The sequence below is a fragment of the Cervus canadensis genome, chromosome 11 (genome assembly GCF_019320065.1).
Source record: "Cervus canadensis isolate Bull #8, Minnesota chromosome 11, ASM1932006v1, whole genome shotgun sequence".
Lineage (NCBI taxonomy): Eukaryota > Metazoa > Chordata > Mammalia > Artiodactyla > Cervidae > Cervus > Cervus canadensis.
Window position 1 is genome coordinate 38,602,929 of NC_057396.1, and position 19,085 is coordinate 38,622,013.

Sequence of the window (19,085 nt, forward strand, 5' to 3'; positions counted from 1 at the left end):
ATTCCCTCCTCCAGGGGATCTTCCCGACCCAGGGATCGAACCCTGGTCTCCTGCACTGAAGGCAGAGTCTTTACCTTCAGAGATCCTTCACACTGAATACTTTAGTGTAAGTATTTGGGACCTACTTACACTGGAAAATTAATTGTTCTTTATTTGAAGCTCAAATGTAACAGAGTATCCTGTCTTTTATCTGGCAATCCTATTTCTACATCAGTCTGTGGAATTCTTGTAACTATGCTGTGAGATAGCTATTTTATAGATGAGGCACAGAGAGGTGAAGTCACTTGCCCAAGGTCACACAACTAATGTGAAAAGCTGTATCATGAACTAGTGTGGCTCCAGAGCCTGAGTCCTGAAGTCCTGGAGCCAGGAACCTGCCTGGCAGATTCTGTTTGAATGCGCCGCCCAACAAGCTTTCTTGAGGCCCTGCCTTCTGTTTTGGCAGCTCAGAGCGGGAGCAAGGATGAGTATTTACACAGCATTAAAACCTGGCAGAATTCACCCGGAGGGCCCCTGGACTCTTCCCACACTCTCTCCTGACTGCTGACTCCCCCGTTAAAGTGAAACCCAGCCAGCACAAGACTAAATGTTCCCCACAAAAACAGTTTTGCAGAAAATTAGATATGGCCTGGAGCTTTCTGTGAGCTGATTAGGGAGAGAACAATTTGATTTTATTAGTGTATATTTTGTACACATTGGAAGGAGAGCATGAGGACATTCCAGGGCATTCCATCAGGGGATTAGAGGATTTCTCCCTGATTGCTTCGTGCCTCTTGGCTTTTAAGCAGTTTCAAATTGTGTGTGTGTCTGTGATTACATGCTTGGCACTCGCCACCAGGGCCTCGTTTCTGCCTTTCTGTGTGGGAATCTTTGCCCTTGGCCTTCCTCTGGGTGAGGGTACCAGGAGCCCCGTGTATGACAGTCACCTCTGGAGAGGGACTCATAGTCACCCCTTTCACCAGGAGTCAGGGAAAACTCCACTGGAAAGTAGTCCCTCCAGCGCCTTGCAGACCAATTACCTCACAGCGTCAACCTTGAGGGCACCCAACCGGACCGGCAGGACCGGCGGGACCCTACCTGGGATGGGTAGCAGTGGGGAGGAGGGTACTTCTACCCCACTCCCCTCCCACTGTGCTAGCTGGGGAAGTATTTCAGAGGTCCTCCTGGTTCACCTTTGTCTGCGTAGGCCCTAGCATAGACCATAGCATGTAGTAGGCATTCAATAACTGTTTTCTGGATAAACAGACAGAATTAAGTGTAATAATGTGCAAAAGTTTACAGACTGGCCACTCTCTTAGACTCTAAGACTTTTGAAAACTTTTGTGTCAATCATTAAAAAAAAGGAGGGGGTTAAAACAATCTGCACCATGAAGAATTGAATGGAGCTGGAAGACTAAGCTGGGTTGGGGAGGAACAGAGAGAGGGAGAGAGGGAAAGGGGTGGGAGAAGAGTAAGCAAGTTATTTCACATACTCCATAGTCTATGCTCCAGCTACACTGATGAATCCTTAGTGCTGTTATGCCTTTTACTAAGGCTATTTCCTTTGCCCAAAACCTCTCCCCTAATATCTTCTTTTTAACTAATTAAATTTGGCCTGGTCAGGTCTTAGTTGCAGCACAGGAGCTTCACTGAGTCACGTGGTATCTTTCGTGTGACACACAGACTCTCTGGTGGTGGCTTGTGGGCTTAGTTGCTCCGTGGCACATAGGATCTTCTGTTCCCTGATCAGGGATCAAACACCTATCCCTTGTATTGCAAGGCGGATTCTTAACCACTGGACCACCAGGGAAGTCCCTCCTCTAATATCTTTGTATTGCAAACTCATATTCATCCCTCAAGAGCTAGCTTAAATGTCCCCTCCTCTGGAGAGTCTTCTCCAGCTCCCCTCATAAGAGTTCGCTTTGCTTTCTTTTGAGCTTGCAAAGAATGTGGTTCATCCCTTATCACCTGACATGTATTACCAGTATGAGTTACTTCTCTGTATCCCTTGCTTGTCTGTGAGCTCTTGAGGGTCTTGTATCTCATACTGCTTCTGGCACATGATGCATAATTAAAATGTGTTTGTTGAGTGAGAGAGAAAAGTGATTTGACAGTGGTATGACAGTTTATTGATATATCAGTCTTGTGCTAAGGTACTTTCTCAACATTATTTTTAATCCTCACATCAGCTTTGTGAGTTGTCATGGGGCATAGAGAGGTTAAGTAGCTTGCCTGAGGACACACAGCTAGTGGATGACTAGCAGAAATTTGAGGGTGTGATTCTTCCAAAGGAAAAGGAAAAAGGCAATGCTGCTTCCTACTCCTACCCAGCCAGAGTCCTTGTCCGAAGTTTCCTTCCATGTGCTCAGGGATTCTGAGGATTTCTCCCTGTCTCATCCACTGCAACTCCCTCCTGCTGAAAGATTGTGGAACACAGGGATCTGGCATTCCTTGGCTGGACTCAGAGACTCTTCCCCAGCTCACCTGGCCTCATGTTTGAGGCCAAGGGAGGGAATAGATGCAGATGAAAATGGAAGAGCTGGTTTCACTAAAAGTTGTGGGAATCAAGAAGTCCAGATAACTCTGTATAATACCTACTTGATAAGAAAAAATAATGTGAAAACAAGGGAGGGCCACCTCCCCACTTTGCAAAAAGCCAACCCCTGCATACCAAGGGCTAAAGAACACAGCTCAGCCCGGCTCTGTGGGGGCAGCCCCCAGGCCATGGCTTCATCGAGGCCAGTAGAGGTAAGAGCACTAATGCCCAGAGGCTCTAGAAGGACATGACCTCCATAGAAAGAGGCCGTGGGGACCCACTGCTCTGAAGCTCCAGGAAGCTGCACTGATATTGTAGGTGGTGTAACATGCTCAGGAGCAAAGGGAGACAGGTCTTTGGTGGGAGAGTAGGGCATTCACAGAGGGCTGGAACATCACACACCAGTATGGGAGAGCAGGGCAAGGAGAAGGAAAATGATGAAGGATCATAAAAGAGGACCCCCAGAGAGTCTCCCAGATATAACTGGGAACAATTCTGAGATGGATATACTGGGACATCAAGTGGCAGAAAAATCAGAGATACCATTGTTACTGTTCATTGGTCCTATTTCTGTCTCCAGTCCACTTAGGTGTGGGAAAACACAGGTTGACGTGCATCTTTATGAATTCTGTTGTATATCCTATACAGCATGCTTTTATTTCATTCATTCATTTACTCACTCAACAAATATTTATTATACATATTTGTAACATACAAATTTGTATGTTACATTTGTATACACAGGGTTTTACAATTCACACAGCCATTAGCAGCATAACAGTATACCATTTTTCACTACAGCTGCTCCAACTTACAATGTAATAACTTTCATTTTGGTGGCTAGAAGTTTTGTTCTATTTTGCTTAGTAGTTGCAAACTATCAAAAATTAAAGAATTGGCCTGTAACTTTTGTTATTATTTCAGAAATGTTTATTTATTAAAACATTTTTACAAAGTTAGAAAAGTTAAAAACCATGTTCCATTACCCATGGAAAAAATTACCTTTATTGAAATGTCACAATTAGCCAAATGGAGGACTGTCACTGGGTATCAGGAATGTGTGTGTCATCACCTTTTCTTCTGGCCTGCATCCTTCCCCAAGCAGGCTGGTTGCAGCCTGAGGACTCTACTGTTCTTTTCCTATTAATATATTGTTAGTGAGAAATAACCAGGAATTGCTTTGTCGTTTCCTAATCTTAGTGCCTAAAAGATAAACCAAGTTAAGCTAGGTGAATGAAGGAGAAACTTTTTTTCTTTTTCTTTTTTCTGGATAATCCAAATAAACTGCCTTTGGCCCATATCAAGAAGGCTCTGGTATCACGACGCTGGAATAAAGGTCCCAGCTCTTGGAAGCTTAACTCCATCTGTGTTCTTGTTCTAAATCACCAGGACCCTGCCACCGCAGGAATATCTTGCAGTCCACCCACCATCATCCTGACTGGGGATGCCAGTTCACCGGAAGGAGAAACTGACAAAAACCCGGTCAACAGGTACATCCTATGTGCCTAATCTATGCAATAAAGGCCACTATTTCCTAGCATGTGGGATTAGACAACTCTATTGTTTTTGTTTTTGTTTTTTTTTTTACAAATCTTTTCTTCTTTCTTGATGATTTTATTGATGAAATATAATCAAGCGGTTTTTCAAAATGGGAGAGAGAGCATGGCATTTTTCCATTATCTCCCCCTCCCCCATATTATTTTCTCTCCTGGATTCGGATCTTTGCACTTGGCTAACCTTTAAGAAAAGCACAAATTATAGCAGGGGAGTTTCCTATCATATCTGTCCATATATTTGCAAACAGACCTGAAAGATGTGGATTCTTGACTAGTATTCTGCCCGTGTGGCAGATGACCTCGTGGGAGGAACACGGGCTCAGATGCACGGGGACGTCACTGCCTCAGTCTTACACAGCACTAGCTCATGCCTTCGTCTAACTGGAATGAGATGGTCTAAGTATAATTTCCAAAAAGTTACCAAGATAACTCTAATACAGATATGTAATGAGCCTGTGTCAAAGATTTATTTAACTCATTAATGGGGTGGGGGGACCATCAGGAATACAAAACCAGTTCCAAAGAGAATACAAGAAATGGACATACTTAATATAATCAGTGAGGACAAGAAAGCTGGAATAAGATTGCCAAGTTAGATATAAAATAGGTTAATGTTTCATGGGACAATGAAACCTTATTTTTTTTTTTAATGTTTTTTCCCCAACAGAAATCATCTGCATCTCTACCAGGCAATTACTCACATTTTATGAGTTTTCTGCAAGTTAGATACTCAGAGTCTGAGCCCTGATAGATAAAGTTGCATCTCCTCAGGGAAGTGGTTTAGCGAGCCTCAGAAGCACCTGGTTTTGGGGGGTGGGACTTGTTCAATCAATCACACAGAGTTGGACCCCATCCCCAGAGTTTCTGATCCTGTTGGTGGGTGGGGCCTGAGAATGTGTGTTTCTAACAAATCCCAAGCTTAGATGATATTGAAAGCCATGCTCTAGGATGACTTTGAAAGCATAGGCAAACATCTAGGCACCTATTTACATGCTCAGTGGACAAATTTTCTTAACAAGGTGATTCTGTCCTGTCTTTCAGAGCCCACAGTCCCCACAGGAGGCTTTCTCACCGACACTTGAAGGTTTCCACTGCTTCGCTGACTTCTGTGGGTAAGGGCTAGGCTGATTTCTCTTATTTCTGCAGCCAGAGGTAGAGGGCCAGTTGAAGGTGTGTTTGAGTAGGAAGACTGAGGTCTGGCAGCTTGGCCTCCTCCCCACTCCTGTTTCTCAGATGAGTCCGTTCCTAGAAGCCCAATAGGGCAACATCGATGAGCCCTCTGTGTTTGAGCCCAGAAGTATTACATCTGATTTCAGTTTGTTTTGGTAAAAACAGAAGTCCTGGGCATACAGAGGAAGAAGAGGCAAAGGGAGACAGAAGGGCTGGGTGAGCCTCTCCGCCCCCAGCTAGAAAGGCCCACATCCAGGTAGGTGTGGGCTTAGCTGCAAGGCTGGCTGCCCCAACCACCTTCTCCTTCCCCAGGGTATCTCAGAGCCTGCTCTGGACCATCTGAACACAAGTACAGGTGTGGTCTCTGCCTGCATGTCACTCACTGTTGGTGAGGAGGCTGACAAGTGAATGGATAGAATCAAGACACTGTGTGGCCAGGTCCTTCCCAAAAGGGTTAGGGAAACTGAGTCAAGAAGGGGACCAATTCTGGCTAGAGACGGGGAGGGCTGGATAGGTATTCCAGATGGGAGAGTATCTGAGTTGTGCCTTAGAGAGGTGGACAAGAGGGAGGAAAGTTCATCTGGATGGAAGAAGCAACATTGTTGGGGAGCAGGAGCCTTAACAGAGCAACTGAATGCTTTGCTGTGTGTATTAGTCACGACTCTCACATCATAGAAGCTCAGCTTAAATTAGCTCATGCCAAAAAATAAATAAAAGCCAGGGTCTGTGTTTTCAGGGTGTGCTAACCCCAGGTGCTCACGCTGGGTCATGAGCGATCATCTCATCCGCTCTCCCCAGTCTCCTCTCTCGTGTGCTGGTTTTCCTCTGGGCAAATGTCTATGAGCAACTAATATCCCTTCAGTGAAAAGAGAGTTCCTCTTCCCCATACACCCAACACCTTCCTCAGAATTGCCTCTCACTGCCTCGCCTGGCCATCCCTGAGCCAGCCACCCAGGCGGACTGAACTCATGGACTGGCTGAGGATGGTACACAGTTCCATTACTGGTACATGAGATGAGGTGGGCGACAGGGTTTAGCTCCTTCCAAATTCCCCAACATGACTAAGACTCCAGTGAGCTTCACCCAGTGCAGACTGGGGAGCTCTGACGGGAAGAAGGAGGAAAGGAGGCTGGAGAGGCACAACGGGAGCCATTCACCACGGAGGGGCTGGAGGAGAGGAGTCCGTGGCTTGAGGAAGAGTGGCTGGGCCCAGCTGGGCATCTGATGTCACCCTGGGGACCGTGAGGAATCCTGCTGAGCTGAGGCAGGAGGACTGCATGGGCAGAGGAGGCTCTGAGGATGGTCACTCTGAGAGGCAGCAGAGGATGGGATGGTGCAGGTAACCTGGAGGTGGAGAGGACCTGGGAGGTGCTGATGTAATTGAGCAAGTAAGTTACAGCTGATGAGCAAAAATGGAGATGAGGCACAAGTTCCAGGGATATTTACTTGATGATGAGTTGGCGGGACCTGGGTGGACTGAGAAAGAGGAGAGTGTGGAGTGACTCCCATGTTTCTGAGCACCTGGATGAGAGGTGGTATCCCTCACCCAGGGAAAGTCTCCTGGAGAAGGGGCAGTTTTGGAGAAGGATAGGGGTAAGGTTTGGAGCAGGATAGAATAAGGGTAGAGGGGCTTCCCAGGTGGCACTAGGGGTAAAGAACCCGCCTGCCAATGCAGGAGACATAAGAGACACGGGCTCGATCCCTGGGTCAGGAAGATCCCCTGGAGGAGGGCATGGCAACCCACTCCGTATTCTTGCCTGGAGACTCCCATGGACAGAGGAGCCTGGTGGGCTACAGTCCATCGGGTCACACAGTCGGACATGACTGAAGCGACTTAGCGCAGCACAGGGGTAAACAGTGTGAACAGAGGGAAAAACGATGGAAGGTGGCCTTGGAATTGTGTCCTTGGCTCATTAAAGGAGCAGAGACCCAAAAGGAGGACACTAGGGGAGCAGATAGCACAGGTGGGGCTCCTGATGGTAGAGTTTAGGACAGGGAACCTGGGATTTCATAATCATTGAGACAGAAGACATGCCACAGCCATGGGCTGGTGGGGCTGGGCCTGCTGAGGGAGCCTGTCTGTCCCCACGTAGCCCTCTCCAGGGCCCGGAATTGGGCCGAGGTTTGGCTGGCCGAGTCCACTCTGGGCAGCATCTGTGGGCTCGGGGCTGGGGGTTGGGGGCAGGGCCGAGGCCCTGAGACACCAAGGATTCCATGGGTCTCACCTGGAGCTCACTTGCCTCTGCAGACCCTGCAGGGCACGTCATTGACCTGGTCAATGACCAGCTGCCGGACATCAGCATCTCAGAGGAGGACAAGAAGAAAAACCTGGCGCTACTGGAGGAAGCCAAGTCAGTGAGTGAGCGGTTCCTGACCCGCCGTGGAAGGAAGTCCAGGAGCAGTCCCGGAGACTCCTCACCAGGTAGGACAGGTGGCCTCTCTGAGCCCCTCTGAGGGGCACGGGGGTGGGGAGGGTCAGATAGCAGTTGTAGCAGGAGCCCTGCTTCTGAGGGGTGCCCTCAATGCACCTGCCACCAGGCCTCTAGGCCCCAGGAGAATTAAGCCTCATGGAGAGGATCCTGTGAGGGGAGAGCATCTTGCCCCATATCAGAAGCTCTGAAATACCCAACTCTAGCCCAGAAAACTCTCTTACCTTTCAGTTTTGGGGGGCTATATGTTACCATTGTGTCCTCCCGCTTTGCCAAGAAATGCTAGCCCATGTGATGCCCGTGAACTTGACCTGGGCTCCCCAGTCCCTGAACCCTGAAAGGAGAGAAACCCTCTGTGCCAGTGTGCACAGACCCCTGGGCCACCCTGCAAGTCGGGTCTGTGTGGCCTCCTGCCACCCCCAGGAGGCCCTGTTCTGTGGGCACCTCCCCTGTGAAGGTCAGGAGAGGCTGGCACTGGGTTCCCTCTCCTTGACCTCCAGCTGGAGACCCCGGGAAGGATCCTAGCTACTATGGGGAAGGGAAGGCTGTCTTTGGTGTTTTTATGAAATTTCTGGATTAGAAAGTTTTCCTGGACCCTGAAATCCTCCTGTTAACCCTTTGGCTAAAGTCACTCTTTTTCCTTGAGCAAAAATTTGGGGCAGTTAGACAAGTCTGAATGTACTTAGGAGGCAAGGGGTGCAATTAAAATCAGGGCCATCCTGGCAAGTCTAAGAGGTACAGCCTTTGGAGCCATACCTGCCAAGTGATGCCAGGTCCTCTGTTTCTAGAAGGTACTTTGGGTTGCGGCCAGGCAGACTGAGGAGTAAGATCCAAATTGCCGTCCGTATCCCTAAGTGACCTCAGTGCCCCCTCTGTTGGGACAGGTAGGGGTAGGGCTGTGGCAGAAGCCTTATATAAAGTCTAGAATCAGCTTGTGAACCCGATGAGGCAGACCTGGTCCCCAAGGGTGAGACATAACCTGAAAGGATGTCTTTGTCAGACTGAAGTCCTGAACCTTCACGAATGCTGGCCAATTTGTGTGTCTCCACAGCTGCTTCCCCAAACCTCAGCCCCGGAGCTTCTCCTGCGTCCTCTCAGAGCAACTCCCTCACCGTCCCCACGTCGCCCGGTGAGGTCCAGGCCCCCGACATCGCCTGCCCTGGCTCCTCCCACTGGGTGGCGGCGCAGTCCCTCTCCCTGGGCCCCAGGGCTCCCATCCTGTGGGCTTCCCAGGCAGGACCCCCTCTTGGCCCCTTCCCCTGGGGCCTGACTGGGCTGCCTCAGAGGAGGAAGATATGCTTGCTTTCAGGACTTCGAGCTAGCATGGGGAGATGGGCCTGGCCCAGGGTGAGGATGGGTGCAAGGTGGTGGGAGTGAGCTGTGACCAGGGCCCCTTGTCCAGAGAGGCCTCGGAGTGAGGGGACCTCAGAGCTTCCTGCAAAGGCCTCTACTTGAGCCACAATTTGTATTTTGACTGCTTCCCTTCATGAGGCTGCATTCAGAGCCATAACCACAGCTCAGCCAGGGAAGGAGTGAGGTGCCCAGGGGAGCAGCTTGCCCTGGTTGGAGCTGCAGGGCAAGCTGAGGCTCGGGCCAGGCAACCCGGGTTCAGAGTCCAGCGCTGACTCTCTTGGCTGTGTGGCCTTGCTCTGCCTCTGCCCCAGCCTGCTTATGCAGTTTCCGTGATGATTAGATGGGGGCTCCCCGTGGAGCAGCTTTGTGAGGGGTATTCAACAAACACTGGCTCCAAGCCTGAGGGACCCGAGGGAGGACCTTCTGGGGAGGACAGCTGAGAGTCTGGGGGCGCTGGGCTTCGCTCACCAGCATCTGGACTATTTTAGGTTTGGATGTGTGCAGTGACCCACCGTCCCCTCTGCCCGGAGCACCACCACAGGTAACGGTGCTGCTGTGGGATCTCTGTGCCGGCCAGTCTCTTCTCCTACCCCTTAACTCCTGAGAGGCCCCCCGTGACCCACTGGAGGTGGGGCTGCTGGGTGGGGGAGGCACTGACACCACTGTAGGGTCTCCTTGAGGGTGTTTCAAGAGGAGATAAGGTCTCTTCACGTTGCTGGCTGACCGTGTTTACTTTCTCCAGCAGAAGAGGGATGAGGCCGAAGTCCCTTCACCTCACCTTGGCGAGTCTGTGAGTTTGAGCTCTGCCCAGCTGGGATGATTGGAGTGTGGGAGACACAGTGTCCCAGAAGGCTAGGCCCTGGGCAGCCTGCCAGTGGGTGTGTGTGAGTGGAAGGTCCAGGCTGAGGAAGCTAGAAATTTCCTCTGCCCTGCATTGACTGGAATTCTGAGGAGGAGGGGGTGAGGAGGTGGGATTTAGTGGGAATGACCTCCATGGTGGTCCTGCTCATAGCCCTAGACCCCCAGTCAGGCTGCTGCCAGAGACCCGGGGGACCTCTGGACCCAGCAAAAGCTGGGCAAGTCTGCTGTTCCAGTCAGCTTGCATGAAAATTGCAGGCAAGCTCCAGCCCCTAGTTAGGGCTCTTCTTGGGGGTCACCTGGAAAACTTTATCTTGGCTGATGAGAAAAAGAAGAGTCCCACACCTGCTCAGAGTCAACTGCTCAAGGTGGTGTCAAGGGCAGCATAGAATATAATCTCATCTATTAATAGAACTGGGTCTGGGATAGAGTCCTCTATTACAGTGTCAGCACACACATAGGACAGCCACACAAATACCCACACAGACCCACATGCGCCTCACAAAGCAGGTTTCCCTGGGAAATGAAAGAATATAGAATCTTAGCACTTCTGAACAGTAAAATGTCAGCTTTGCAAGAATCACCTCATTCAGTGATCTGTAGCCTCTTTTGGATCATAGAACTCTGAGAAATTGTTGAAAGCTGTGGATTCCCTTCCCAGAAAAATACATACAGCCCATGAACAGCACATATATATTCGCATATAATTTCAGAGAGTTTACAAACCTGATGAGAAATCTGAGGCCCTAAGAGTTAAGGGCCCTGCTAGGCAGAGTCAGGGCTAGAATCTGGGGCAGTTGAGTCAAAGCCAGAACTTGTGACTGCCCCCGTGCTGCCCTCCGTCCCACTGTCCTCTGCAGCTCCTAGCCCTCGAGAAGTTCTTGGCAGGTTTTGAATGGCAGGTCCCCTTGTCCCGTCTGTTTTACAAACCCCAGGCTTGTTTGTAGGTTCCTTTTACTGGTTCAGATGTGACTTTGCAGTCCTCCCTTTCTACCTAGCCCACCCCCTTTAGCAGGGTCTGCACGGTAGAGACCCCACGGCAGAAGTGAACTCACCCTTCTCCTCTCCAACCTGCCTCTGGGGTCCCAAATTTACCCTGTCTCTTTCAGAATGTTCTCAAAGGGCTAGCTGACCGGAAGCAGAATGACCAGAGAAAACTGTCTCAGGGCAGGCTGACTTCCCACTCTCCCACAGTTGAGAAGTCCAAAGAAATTACAATAGAACAAAAGGAAAACTTCGATCCCCTCCAGCGCCCGGAGGCCATACCCAAGGGCCCAGCTTCTGGCCCAGGCAGTGGTGGGAAGATGGCCCTTAACAGCCCCCAGCCTGGGCCTGTGGAGAGCGAGCTGGGGAAGCCACCGGCAAAGACAGCCAAGGAGGGCAACCCGTTGCCCAGAGCTCCAACCCAGGGCTCTGGGGGGGTGGCTCCCCAGGCCCCCCAGGGGAAGAGTACAATCGGAGAGCCCACGGGGTCCAAGGTTGGCTCCAAAGCTGAGCTGTGGCCCCCAACGTCCCGGCCACCACTGCTGCGGGGAGTCTCCTGGGACAGCGGCCCCGAAGAGCCCGGCCCCCGGCTGCAGAAAGTGCTCGCCAAGCTGCCGCTGGCTGAGGAAGAGAAGCGTTTTACAGGCAAAGCTGGCAGCAAGCTGGCCAAGGCACCCGGACTCAAAGACTTTCAGATACAAGTGCAGCCTGTGCGGATGCAGAAACTGACCAAGCTTCGTGAGGTGGGTTTCTGGGGCCTCCTGGGCGGGCTGTGCATGCCGGTCCCCACCCTGGGCTGAGGACCGCTGGGCTGAGCTGGGCCCTGGAATGGGGTGGCTCTGGCCCAGACGTGGGCTTTGGAGAGCTCTAAAAGTCCCCACCCTGATAAGCCAGGCCCGCTGGGCTGTGCGCTCTGCATAAATATCTTTGAGAGCTTTTACCCGCTCCCTCGGGCGAGGTCAGTTGGGAAGTAGCTGCCACACAAAGCCACATTTTGAGGGGAAAGTGGGTGTATGGAGGGGTACATGGGCCCTCAGTGCTGGGCTGTGTTTCCCTGCTCCAGCCAGAGCTGATGCCTTATGAGCAAGAAGCCTTTGATGGAGCGCCCTGTTGCCTTGGACAGACAAGGATGGGATGGCTTTTCTTTCTGTCATGCCCCCAAGCTTTCCTCCCTGTTGCTTGTTAACAAAGGGCCTCAAATCCATCATACCTGGCCAGGAAGGGCTACTCCCTCTTGGTGAATTTCTCCCAATGTCCATGATGTCCCCAGCTTTCACTGGCCATCAAACCAGACACAACTATCTGTCATGAGGCTGCCATGCTAATGACTGGGGGACATCCAGAGATGGGGGTGGTGGAGAGAGCCCTGGATGTGAGGAAGAAAAGAGGTCACTAAGGCAAAGAAATTCTTACCTGAGCCCTCCTTCCCCAGGGGGCCAATCCAGACCACAGGCCAAGGCAGCCAGGACTCCACAGGGTGGAGTGACGCCAGGAAGCCAAACAGTCAGGCATTTGCCTTCTTGGGCTTCTGGGCATCAGAGGGCAGGCCCAGGCAACAGGCTACCCCCAGACCCCTGCATTTCTCTCTTCAGTAAAGTACAAAGAATCTGGAAGCCTCGTTTCACTAACCACTGCCCTGCATCTGACCTCATCCCCAGCCCTTCACAGCTACCCCAAGCCAGGGTCCTGAGAGCTGCTTGGTTGTGGGCAGCTGGCTAAAGAAGCAGGTAAAGGGCCCTGCCTGTGACTTCCATTTGGGCCAGAGCTCCCTCTGCTGGCCTCTTCCTCTCCTTCATCCAGGAGGCAAACTGCCCAAGTGGCCTCCGCTACAGGGACACTGAAAACCCTCTTAGAAAGCAGAAGTCATGGGGCTGAGGAGCCCTGTCCAGCATTCCTCCTGGGGGTGCAGGTCTTGGACTTGGTACAAGTGTGAGGCTTCCTGTGCCACATACCTGGAGTCAGCAGCCCCATCTCTCCCCAGCTCTGCTGGTGAGGCCCCCAGCAGCAGGGGCTGCTGGCCTTCTGCCTTGAGGCGGCAATCTGCAGTCCTCATTGGTCTGGAGAGTTGAACATCTTAAGAGGTGCCATCACAGGCCGCTGAGGAGCTGGGGGCAGGGGAGGCCACGAGTCCCGGAAGTGGGCACTCGCTGCCCAAGAACAACAAGGCAGGAGGCTCCGGCCAGCTCCCAGCACAGCCATGAGATCACAGAGATTGTTTCCATCTTTGGCAGCCCCACATACACCCAGGGGACCTTCCTTCCCCAGAGCCCCGGGCTCTGCTTCTGTTTGTCCTCCAGCCTTCAGCCACCGTGTGGCTGGCCGCTCTCTCGCTCTGAGGCTCACAGGCCGATTTTAAAAGGTGGCCGCGCCAAGGACAATTCCTGACTCAGGGAATGGGGTGCTGAAGCTGGAGTTTCTAGCACCTTTATGGGCCGGGAGAGAAGCGGTCTTCCTAGCGCCCCTCAGGTATCGTGACGGTCCATGTTCCTAGTGTCGGCTCCGTGAGACTGAGCAGTCACGGAGCCAGAGAACCGAGGGGAGGAGTCCAGCGTGAGGTCGCCATCTGAAATGTTGTCTTTCTTTCCCTAAAAAGGAGCACATCCTGCTGAGAAATCAGAACTTAGTGGGGCTCAAGCTTCCAGAACTTAGTGAAGCGGCCGAGCAGGAAAAAGGTAGGTGGGATTGAAGAGACACTCTCCTCAGGCTAGGGCTGGATTCATTTTCTCCAGATCAAAGAAGCTGAACGTGTAAACACTGCACTTCCTGTCAGGGCCTTTGTCCGTCCTGGTGGCGAGTGTGGGCCGGACGCAGAGCAGGCCCTTGCTAAATATTTGCAGATGGATGAATGAATGAATCAGATGGTGTTTCCTGCTCACTCAGAGAACCTCTAAACTTGCCTCCTTCCAACCAGCCCCTGTTCCAGATCCTACCAGTCCTCCCTGAGTCTCATTAGCACCTAGTGGGTCTGGAAGGGTGACCCAGGCCTGAACTTTTGATGTTTCCTTTTCCTCTCACACCCCGGATGTCACCAACTAGAACACTTCCTCTTTTTGAGACATCAGAGTCATCTCTTGCTTTCTAATCTGCAGTCACCACAGAGTCCAGACCCCAGCCCCTCCTTCCTGGGGACTGCAAGGCCCCACCCACCCTCTTGCCAGACTTATCTTCAGAAAGGAAGACTTGGGGGGAGGTCTTGCCTCCCCTCCACCCCAAGCTCCCTCTCCGGATGGCTGATGCTCATTCAGTCATTCTCAGCACAGAAGCCTTCTGCCTAAGGACTGTTGTGTGTTCAAGTCCACAGTGCCATCAGCTATGCTGGAAGCCCCCAGTCCGACATAGGGGTTTCTCAGGTGGTGCTAGTGGTAAAGAACCTGCCTGCCAATACAGGAGTCATAAGAGACATGAATTCAATCCCTGAGTCAGGAAGATCCCCTGGGGAAGGGCATGGCAATACACTCCAGTATTCTTGCCTGGGAAATCTCTTGGACAGAGGAGCCTGGCGGGTTACAGTCCACGGGGTTGCAAAGAGTCAGACAGGACTGAAGTGACTTAGCACACAGTCTGACATATAATAACTAACACCTACCTATTCAGCATTGACAAGTGGATTCACAGAAGTAAAATATCCAGTAATTTTTTAAAGAACTATTTTTTAAAAAATCATCTTTAGATGAGATTTTTGGAAAAAACATGATATAATCTCTACTTTTAATTTCTAACTTCTTTATTAAAGCAGGTCTAAAACCCTAGAAAAAGATTTATCTTAAAAATTTTGCCCACAACCCCATAAATTCTTAAAAAGCAGCAACTTTTTATTCTCTCTGGTGTATATGTGTTAGTCACTCAGTCGTGTCCAACTCTTCGCAACTCCATGCACTATAGCCCACCAGACTCCTCTGTCCATGGGATTCTCCAGGCAAGAATACTGGAGTGGGTAGCCATTCCCTTCTCCAGGGGATCTTCCTGACCCAGGGATCAAACTCAGGTCTCCTACATTGTAGGTGGATTCTTTACCATCTGAGCCACCAGGGAAGCCCAATTATTTCTCCTTAATTGGGGTAGCAAATCTGTTTTTTAGCCATTTATATATAGTTATATTTGTATTTATCTTACTAATACTTCTGAATTTTGTTTTATTTAATAAGATATATGTATCTGAAGATTTAAGATTCTGTTACCTCAAAGATTGGGCTTCCCAGGTGACTCAATGGTAAAGAAACTCCCTGCCCAGGAGGGGATACAGATTTGATGCCTGGGTCGGGAAGGTCTCCTGGAGGAGGGCATGGCAACCCACTCTAGTATTCTTGCCTGGAGAATCCCATGGACAGAGGAGCCTGGCAGGATACAGTCCAGAGTGTCACAAAGACACCAGACACATTGAAAGACACCAGACACTGTTAAGTGGTATTTGGCCACGAAGTCCAATCTCCTGAATTCTTGTCTAGTTGCTCTATTAATTTTCACTGAATCTTTATATCTAAAATATAATGAATACTCTTTTAAAAAAAAACAGCAAGAGGGGAGAAGTAACTGATTATACACTTAGAACATATTATAAGGCAGTAGTAATTAAAGTGGTATAGTACTTATCAGAATAAAACAGAATCAAGGGCCCAGAACCAGTCTTTGATATACATTTTAAAAGGATGCAGTGTATGATTATCTAAGCCACAAAGAAACAAGAAATATAAACACTTCAAAAATACCATTGAGGTACTGGTGCTGTTGGTCTATTTAGTTACTAACTCACGTCCAACTCTTTGTGACCCCATGGACTATAGCCCACCAGGCTCCTCTGTCCATGAAATTTCCCAGGCAAGAATACTGGAGTGAGTTGTCATTCCCTTCTCCAGGGGATCTTCCCGACCCAGAAACAGAACACACCTTTCTGCATTGGCAGGTGGAGTCTTTACCACTGAGTCACCAGGGAAGGAAGTCCCTTGAAAGAGCGCTTGGATGTTTATACATTCTGGATCTCTATTTCCCCCAGATCTTTATAATGCTACACTGTATTCAGTGTTGCTGAGAAGTCTAAGACCAGCTTATTTACAGCACTTCTCAATCTTCACCTTTCCCTGTAGGTGGCTTACTCTTTCTATGAGGGTAGTTGGAGAAGCATTTCCCTATCCATATATAAAGATCTATATAAGATATATCTACATACATAGAATAAGATTATATATACATGTATTTTTTTCTGTAGTGGTGTGCTTTTTCAGTCTGCAAATTTGGCTTTTCTCTCCATGGAGGAAATTTTTTCTTCTCTCTTGCCTTTGACTCTGTTCTTTGCTCCTTTTGTTTCTCCCCTACTTCAGAGCCACCATAATCTGGAAATTTCTCATCAGTGTCTCCACTGTAGGTCCATTATTCTACCTCTCAATACTTGAATCTTTCTTTCCTTTTTTATTCCTTGAGCTCATCTCAGTTTCCTCCACTAACTGAACTTGAGGTTTTGTTTTTATTTCTTCATATTTCCAACATATTGGTTAGATCTATATTTTTAGAATTTTTTGCTTTTTTTTTATTATTATTTTTGGTCTTCAGTTTATTTTCTCAGATTGTAATCTTCTTCCATCTTATGCCATCCTCTAATTTCACCTCTGGTTCTTGTTTTCATTTTGGGGAGGGGGGCTCTAATTTCCCCTTGAGTCAAAGCACTTGTGGCATGCCCTTGACACAAAATGCATTTTTGACATGTTTCTTGCATCTCTGCTTCCATCCTGACATCTGTGTCCTGCATGTTTCCTTTCTTCTTTCCTTTATACCTTCCTCCCCACTTTCCTTCCTCTTTTGACTATTTTTGTGTAGTTGCCATGACATTTGTTTTCATTTAATTTATTTTTGATAAGAACATTTCTACCTGAAGTTTCTCTGGACCTAGATATATCGTGTAGATCAATTTTCATTGACTTCTTCCTACCTCTTCTGAGATCTGTCCTCCTGGCAGCGCTTAGTTGAGGACCGGGTATTTTGTGTCTGCTTGGTCACTGCCTGGAGAATGGGGAAAAGGGGAAGTTCAGACGGAGCTGTGGGTGGTGGTGATTGTGGGTTGGTTTCTGCTCTTTTTCTATAACTTTGTTCGTACCGTAGCACTTGAATTTATTACAGCAAAGTGGGGGGGTGGTATATCTATTCCCTTGGGTGGGCAGTAGTAAGGCATGGATTATTTCACCAATTCAGGGTAGAATTATAGGGACAATCTGCCCAGGTGTTTATTTTCCACCCTTGACCCATCCATTGCCAGCAGCCACTCTCACTCTTCTGCCAGAGAAAGGAAAGAAAAGACAGACAAAATTCAAAGAGTTTGGCCACTCTGCTATTTCTCAGAAGTGCAGGATGGGTGGGTCAATTTCAGCTGGGGTTTTCCATGTGTCTTCTGCCACTCACTCCATCAGAGGGACTTGTTTGATTTATTTTCTCATGTATCTTCCTTTCTGGTAAATCCCTTTATATTGTTTGAAATCATCAGCTCTGGTAGAATACCGTGTTATCTTTCTGCTTTTCCTTTCTTCTCCTCTCCTCCTCAGTATGAAAAACAAACAGCAGGACAGGCAATTTTTCATCTTGTTGGAGTGTTGTTTGGTGGGGTGGAGATCTTTCTACTCTAGAGAAACTTTCTGAACACCTCTGCATCTGCCCACTCACCCCTTGGTCCTGTTCTCTTCTGGCTCTGTAGTCACAAAAGTGACTACAAAAGTTTGTCACAACCTTACTATTACCTCTGATATCTTCCTCTCTGGACTGATTCTTCGAGGGAGGAAGAAAGAGTTAACAAGGTTGGGAGCTCTACATTTATCTCTAGGAAATTTTTTCTCTGACCATTATTTTTAAAGATTATTATCTTTTCTTGTATTTGAGAGCTGCGATATATTTTTAGTTGACACTAACTTTTTTTGTTGGCATTGTTGTCAATTTGGTTGCAATCAGGAGGGTGGCTGGTTCTGAGAGCCACTAGTTCTAAGATCACCATTTTAAAAAATAATATTTACTTATTTATTTGGCTGTGCCAGTTCATAGTTGCAGCATGCAGGATCTTTGATCTTCACTGTGGCATGTGAGATCTTTAGTTGAGGCATGTGGGGTCTATTTCCCTGACCAGGGATCGAACCTGGGGCCCCCTGCATTGGAAACGCAGAGCCTTAGCCACTGGACCACCAGGGAAATTCCATGGGATCACTCTTAAGACAGCCATTTTAGTGGGTGGGGTTCTACCTAGGGGACTTTTCCAGGCAAAAACCCCCTCATATGACTTCCCTATGATTATTAGATCTTGTATATTTCTGTCAATCCTGTAGATTTCTCAGGAGCCCACTTCTTCATTATCTCCCTGCTGGGTGCAGTGGGGATACATAAAGGCAGAGTAAGGCCAAAGGCAACACAAGGTTTGTCATCTGTCACATGGAAATGTCAGAGAGCAGTAAGTGTCAGGGTAGAACTCAAGAGGTGACAGGTAGCTAAGAGAACTAGCTACGTGAAATGAGTAGAGTCTCATATCCCAAGAAGGATTGCTGACTGCCCTGGCTCTGACAGATGACTCTCCAGACTTTGCTGGATGCCTTGAGGACCAGGAATATCATCAACGCTGTTCAGTTGTTGGAAAGATCTAAGCATGTAAACATTCTTCACCTAGAGCCAAAGTATACCTAATCATCTCACCACGTGATCTCACTTGAGGAGGCTTCTAATTAGCTCCATTTACATGGCTATTACAACCTTGCCCATAGTCCTGATCTCAGGCCTTGACTATCGTTCTGGAAATCTGCTAGGCCCAAACCCATGAAAGATGGTACAAGATGGATAACTATATAAAGTCCTGCAATGGAAAGTAAGCATTGTATGAGACATCGATATTTGATTTAGCTCAAGTAAAAGAGATTTGAGACTTTTAATTCAAAGTGTGCTATGAGCCCGTAGGGCACAGCAAGTCTATGCCAAATGAATAACTGAGGTCAATGCAAAGGACATTGCCAACATGCTCCAGAGATAAGAGTTTGATGGAGCACATTGGAACCTCTGGGGTAGCAATAGCCAGAATGTGGGGGCATGGGATGTTTCTAGAGGCCACGCTGAACAGTTGGGAAAATGGAGAAAGGAAGATTTGGAGTTCTCTGTGAACATGAGAAAAATTTGTGGGAAAGAGGAACACTTGGCTTGTTATTTCTGTCTTCAGAGCACAGACCAAGGAAAGGTTTAGGAGACATTTGGAGAAAAAAAAAAAAA

At 48.8% G+C, this 19,085-nt stretch overlaps 1 protein-coding gene and 1 non-coding gene across 10 annotated transcripts in view; one reads left to right on the plus strand and one right to left on the minus strand.

Moving 5' to 3' along the window:
* The window catches only part of IRAG1 (inositol 1,4,5-triphosphate receptor associated 1), a 119,672-nt gene that overhangs the window by 56,882 nt on the left and 43,705 nt on the right, over window positions 1-19,085 (plus strand). For 4 of the 9 annotated variants that reach the window (XM_043482092.1, XM_043482088.1, XM_043482093.1 and 1 more), the window contains 8 exons: window positions 3,905-4,005; window positions 5,113-5,183; window positions 7,490-7,663; window positions 8,722-8,799; window positions 9,512-9,564; window positions 9,766-9,813; window positions 10,991-11,608; window positions 13,459-13,537. In XM_043482092.1, the coding sequence (XP_043338027.1) occupies window positions 3,905-4,005; window positions 5,113-5,183; window positions 7,490-7,663; window positions 8,722-8,799; window positions 9,512-9,564; window positions 9,766-9,813; window positions 10,991-11,608; window positions 13,459-13,537 (1,222 nt within the window). The remainder of the gene's footprint in view (window positions 1-3,904; window positions 4,006-5,112; window positions 5,184-7,489; window positions 7,664-8,721; window positions 8,800-9,511; window positions 9,565-9,765; window positions 9,814-10,990; window positions 11,609-13,458; window positions 13,538-19,085) is intronic. The other 5 variants (XM_043482089.1, XM_043482096.1, XM_043482097.1 and 2 more) reach the window with 3 other exon arrangements.
* TRNAG-UCC lies at window positions 17,953-18,026 on the minus strand. Its single transcript has one exon. It is a non-coding gene; the product is annotated as a tRNA-Gly (tRNA).